The sequence below is a fragment of the Anarrhichthys ocellatus genome, unplaced genomic scaffold (assembly GCF_004355925.1).
Source record: "Anarrhichthys ocellatus isolate YVR2014 unplaced genomic scaffold, GSC_Weel_1.0 scaffold1, whole genome shotgun sequence".
In the NCBI taxonomy this organism is placed as follows: domain Eukaryota; kingdom Metazoa; phylum Chordata; class Actinopteri; order Perciformes; family Anarhichadidae; genus Anarrhichthys; species Anarrhichthys ocellatus.
The window spans coordinates 2,767,589-2,773,588 of NW_022280031.1; the positions used below are offsets into that span (position 1 = coordinate 2,767,589).

Here is a 6,000-nt window from a genome sequence, read left to right on the forward strand (position 1 = left end):
ACCTCACGCCTACAAACCTAAGTAGCTATTATGAGCTACATCCTCAAACGGTGTGGGCCGGCTGGAGGGCTCCAGAGTTTTGTACAGCAGTGCATCTTCAATGGGGCTAGCCATGAACAAGAGCCCTATGGCCCAAGACAGGAAAAGAGAAGAGAGAGAAAGAGAGACAGAGGTACGAGTGTAGGAGGGAAGTGATGGGGTGGTGAAATGGTGAGGGGAGGGGGAGAGTGAAAAGAGAGGGAGAGGGAGGTGCAGGTGAGACAGGCTGTGATTGATTGAGGTTTTGTCTTTGTGGTGCCACAGCGGTCCAACAAAACCACTGGGTACCTGGTGGAGGGACGACATTTCAGGCTCAGACTGCACGTTGACTGGTTGTACACCACCCTCTTTAATTAAAGTGTTGACATGTTTTCCTGTACTTTGTTTTAGGGAGAGGGCGGTAAATGGAATGAGGATAACGTCATTGTTGTTGGGTTAATTTATTTTTGGTAAATATTTCCCTTGTTTGCTCAAGAAAGGGAGAAAGGCCAAACTTTAGCAAATGCTGGCATAAGAATTCGTGCCAGGCCACAGAAAGCTCTGGACATTTTTCACATGTCCACCCAGATTCACGTGGGAATGCGTTTAAAAAAATGAGGTGGAGCAACATTCGAGGCTCTGTGAGTCACGCACAGATAGGCTCTTCCAGAAACACTCCACAGGGAATAAGCAGTTTGACGCATTTTGGCAGCTGCTACTGTTACTAGCTCCTGTGGTTTTGGCAGCCATGTTGGAGTCCAGCCTGAGCCCTGATGTCACCCTCCACCGGCCCTCTCTTTCTCTCCTGTGCACAGGCAGCAGTGAGCAGGGAGGGCGAATCCTACCCAGGTAACTGTTGTAGGGCACAGGGATGAGCTGGGCATTAAGTTGTTTCTGATCTGCCACCTCGTAGGGCCCGTCGTCATAAAAACCGAGGTCAAGCAGAGTCCGGTTTAAGAGCTGGACGCGCATCTCACCTGGAATGGAAACAGGTGAGGGCACAGCAAAGCAACAAGCACACACAGCTGTCATCAGAATACAAACACTCGTATTACCTGCTGCATACAATCACTACTACTTACTACTTCTATGTACTCTATGTACACTTGTCATAGTATACTGTTTGTAGAGTGGAAGGTCAACATACTTTACCATTTTATACGAACAGGAAATGATACAATGCACATGCAATGTTGGACGTCATAAAACAGAGATTTTGCAGGACAACTCTCAAAGTTAAACTTCAAAAATAGAGAGCAAAGAGTTTTTTCTCAGATATACTAGTTGTTTTCAATGATTTTCTATGGAGCGATTTGACCACCATTTCCAATTAATTTACTTTGTTATGAGCTATAAGCAGCTCCTCCATTTCTTTTAGGTTTTGCATTACAAGCGAGTAGTGTTCATTGACAGCACACTAAAATATTTGACAAAAAATCTATATTAATATGGGGCACACACGCATAATTACACTTTCTTCCATCTAAATTCATGTTTTGTGTGAGGGACCCAGTTCTTACGCATCTAGCAGAAAAAGAGTAATAGAGTAATATTTTAATGTTTTAGAATGTGAATTGTATAAGTTAAGATAAACATGAGCATTGATCTCATGTGGCAGACAAAATTAATCAATCCAGTAGCTCTGATAACTGTACCAGATAACTCTCAGTGCTTTCTGTGATTAAGTGCATGTCGCAGCTCTGCATAGTGTCCAATCACGAGATTGGTTTATAAATCAATTTGATTTTTTTAAATCCCAAGCTGTATATCCTGTTAATTATACTGTTTTATTTAGTCAGCTTACATGGGTTGGCTCTCTTCTCTTGCTTACATTAGCTGCAACACTATAAAAGAAAACTGTACTTGTCTGCTTGTCTTGTTGTTGCTGCCACCTAGTGCCCCAAAAATGAAGCAGGAAGCAACATGTTTGCCTTTTCACAGCCTTGTTTCCGTCATCTAGCCCTCTACCTTACCTTTCCAGTTGTAAGTTCCAGGAGCCCCAAACAGTATGTAGTTGTTGTCTGGGCTGAAACTGACGGAGAGTCCCTGCTGACAGAAGCCAAACTGCTCGTGTCCCTGCGGCCGGCCCTCGCAGAACTTCCACTCCCCTCCGTCCAGGTCGTCTCGTTCTGTCAGATCATCACTCAGGACGTAGCAGCGTCCGATGGGGTCGCGAGTCTCTGACGGTTGGTTCATGCGTTGCCTGAGCTCATACAGGTGAGCACAGGTCTGGTGAGGGACAGGAAATGGCATTAGAGAATTTATTATTGGGATTTGCTGACCTGTTACTGCTGACTTTGCAGAAAATCTAATATTTATCCTTATACATAAAGGTCTATAGTACAACTTAACACATGAACCAAACATGAAAATATCCATTCTAAGTTCACAAATCACTGCGGTAGAAGCTGACCAACATTTTTGTTTTCAAACACCAGACGGAGCTTGCTTCCTGTGCTGATGCATTTACAGGATGTTATCTTCACTCACCACCACCTTTCCTCCAATCCCCTGACTCTTGACAGTGACTCCCAGCCACTGGTTGTCTTTGCTCTCCCTTTCCAGATTCACTGCAGGAAAACAAAGAAGGAAATGGCAACCATAGCTGTTTCCATATTGTAATGCAATTAGGACCTGAGCCAAAGGAAGCAAACAGCACTGTGTTATTCAATGGAGTTATCAACGTTCAAATTATAGATACTGTTGAATCACAAAACATAATTCAAATTTAGAGGCACTACATTTTAATGGCAACATTCTTTAGAAGCTTTTGAATAAAAAGGTACAATGGCATTCACAGAAAGTGAATGAATCTAGAAAAGCTTATTCTGATGTAAAAAAACAGTCAAAATAAAGTCAAGGATAATCTCTATAAAAATTCAAGAAAATAAAGTTCAAGGAGTCTAATTGACTAAAGAAACCTTTTTTTTCATTATCCATTAATCTGCTGATCATGTTCTGAATTAATTAATTAATAATTTAGGTGTCAGAGGGTCAGAAAATAGTACATAATACTTACAAGAAAGCAAGGAAATATTCACAATTGAGAAGCTGCCATGAGAATTGTTGCTTACTTATTCTTTTACCTCAACTTTACTCACCTTCTCCATCAATATCCACCCGCTCACAGTCGTATTCTTCCGGTGTGATTGGACACTTGAACAAGGCTCCGGGCCGGATGCCCCTCAACAGGCCCTGCCCCGCTGCCTGCGGCGCCCCCACCAGGATCCTAAAGAGACATAACAATGAACATTTAATTGTAATACATATGATATAATAAAATACTTATTGCTGATCTCACAGTAGTGTGTGTCATGAGGTTCATGACAGAAACTAAACATCTCATGTGAGTCTCAGGGCGCTTTCACACCTAACCCGTTTGGTTCTGTTAAAACAAACCCAGGTCCGTTTTCCCAGTTACTACGGTTTGTTTGTGCCGGTGTGAAAGCTGTGAATCGAACCCTGGTGCATAACAAACAACCAAACCGAGAATGCTTCCAAGCGGATTCTGTTGCTTTTCATTTGTGGCATGAAAGCAAACGAATCAACGAGATGGTTTGGGGATTTCAGCATGAATAAAGCACTAATAAATCAATCTGCTGATTGGGAAATCTGTTCAGGAAGCAATCCTATAACTGATCTGTAGAAGGCCATCACTATAACCTATTTATGCAAATCAACATGAGCATTAACATTAATATATACAGTATGTATATATATACAGAAGTGCTGCATAAACTTCTGTCAGTTAACGGAACTGGATTTTCTTTCTAAGGTGTGGAAGCCCCCTTAGTACTACTGCTTACAGGTTAGCTGTAGTTGCAGTGATTAAACGCTATTATTAACACTATTACTTCACATGTTACTGGGGGCACATTTCAGCCTCAGCTGACCTAAGCCACCATTACTGTAAAGTACAAACACCTGCAGCTCAAGCTATATAAATCCTGCTGAGACCACCGACAGTCAAACATGTTATTTTGACTTTAAGTTGATTCAAAGCAGCTCTGTGGCATCTGCATGTACTGCATATTGTTTGTACTAACAGCTTATCACAGACCATCCTTCACTATCAAAGCAAGGAAAAGTTTTATTCTCAGTGAGGTAGGTGATGATATTTTGGGGCCAGTGTCACTGCCCTCTGCCTTATTAGGAGCGGCTGATTCGGGCCAGGATGCTATTTAAAAACCGAATGTTGAGCTACATTCCACCCAACACTGTCAGCCATGGCATATGCATGGAAGCGAGACCTGGGGGGAAGCAGAGACAGAGGAGAGAGATCGGAGAATAAAGAGCAGATTGTAAGGCGGAGAAAAAAAAGTGAGAGGGATATACCTTAAACTGGGTGCCACAACAACAGCTGCTTACATATACAGCAATTATAACAATGACATGGGAGTAAAAACTAGCAATAATGCCTGTTTGAAAGGATCCCATCCCCAGCCCCCCTCATATCTACCTTGTTATGTACACACTTAAATTAGAGTTATCTCTGAGGCTGGGAAGCATTTCGACTATAAATACAGTGTAGCAAGTTGATAGCGCTGCATGAGAAGCAAGAGAAGTAGACACTCATCAACAGGCCATAACAGCAGCAAGACATCATACTTATTTTCGATAACAATTGAGATTGTTTCTCGATACAGTTTATATAGTTTGGCACGTCCCAACGTCTTATTCATTTTACGGCATGACAATAGCAATCGCCCTGACTCAACATCTCGTCTTCTTCCAGTGTAAGAAAAAACCTTTGTCCTCACTTTCATCATGGGTTTCATGACACACTGACACTAAAACTACCATACCACCCAGACTGCCAGATAGCTGTACTTTCTATTTTCTTCTCTTCTCTGACAAGCACTTCTGTTGAGGTGCAGCCGTGCGTTGCCTCAGGGATGATTCCCCTCACCTTAATGAATGAAAAGCCCAGCCACCCAAAAGCCAAGATAAATGTGAAATAACGCCTGCTACACACCACTGGTGGCCCACATGCGAAACCCTGACCAAACGGTGTTAAGCTAACGCAAACATATGTTAAACAAAAGGAGATTCAAGAGGAAGGAACATATCACGGAGAAAAAAACAAAAACAGATCTGATCCCTGTTATAGCTCGACATTCCTGGGGAGCTCTGGTTTATGTTGAGGAGTTGAGGTGATACCCATCACCCATCACCCCCCCCCCCCCCCCCCCCCCCCCCATACATGTGCACTGGCAGGTGTCAGGGTGTAAGGTGGGAGGTCTGTGAAGCTGTTATACCGCCAAGAGAGAGTTGGACGGCTCCCAACCTGCCCATGTGCCTCAACATTATATTCAGCCAACTTAGACTGATTCAAAGGATTCTTCAGGGAGAAAACACCTCACAAGACAAAACGTATATGCAGCGATGAAACAAAACGATCAAGGGCCCCCGGCCATCTTTTACCAAGAAGTCTCCTCCTACTAACCAGTCACACCATACACACAACTTTGAAATGTGGCTGAGAGTCAGAAACGTCTGTTTATCTAATTTCAGTCGATGCAGATTGCGACTATCTCATTGTCATATAAGATCATATTTCCTTGCACAATACTAGGCCTCCACAGTCTCAAATATGAGAAAAAAAATTTAGATTTAAGATAAAATCTTTTGTTGACTCAACAATAAATCAATAGAAAAATACATTTTTTTTGAACATTTTTAAGGGTGAATCTGTTTGTAGGACGTTCAGTGATTCAGCGATAGTCAGAGCTGAATAATCCCCAGCATACAGATAGGCACACATGTCCAAAATTTGACACGGATGAAATGTCATGACAGATTAATACTTTCATTTGTTTGACCTGTACCCGCAGGGTGCTTAGCTCACTTCATTGTTCAGGATTGAGTCAGACAGTCTGATCATGCTCTCCACGGACAAGCTCATCTTTGAGTAAACCCACATTTGACATGGTGAGTGTGTGTGTGTGTGTGTGTGTGTGTGTGTGTGTGTGTGTGTGTGTG

At 42.6% G+C, this 6,000-nt stretch overlaps 1 protein-coding gene across 7 annotated transcripts in view; it reads right to left on the reverse strand.

Annotated features, from left to right (window-relative positions):
- The window catches only part of itga7 (integrin, alpha 7), a 33,412-nt gene that overhangs the window by 15,397 nt on the left and 12,015 nt on the right, over positions 1 to 6,000 (reverse strand). For 5 of the 7 annotated variants that reach the window (XR_004212705.1, XR_004212704.1, XM_031844644.1 and 2 more), the window contains exons 2-5: positions 3,120 to 3,247; positions 2,509 to 2,588; positions 1,992 to 2,247; positions 864 to 995 (exon numbers count right to left, since the gene is read on the reverse strand). Coding sequence is in view for 5 of the 7 variants with exons in the window: in XM_031844644.1 (XP_031700504.1) it covers positions 864 to 995; positions 1,992 to 2,247; positions 2,509 to 2,588; positions 3,120 to 3,247 (596 nt within the window). In the remaining 2 variants the exon portion in view is untranslated. Of the gene's footprint in view, positions 1 to 17; positions 126 to 863; positions 996 to 1,991; positions 2,248 to 2,508; positions 2,589 to 3,119; positions 3,248 to 6,000 lie in introns of all 7 variants that reach the window. The other 2 variants (XM_031844662.1, XM_031844652.1) reach the window with 1 other exon arrangement.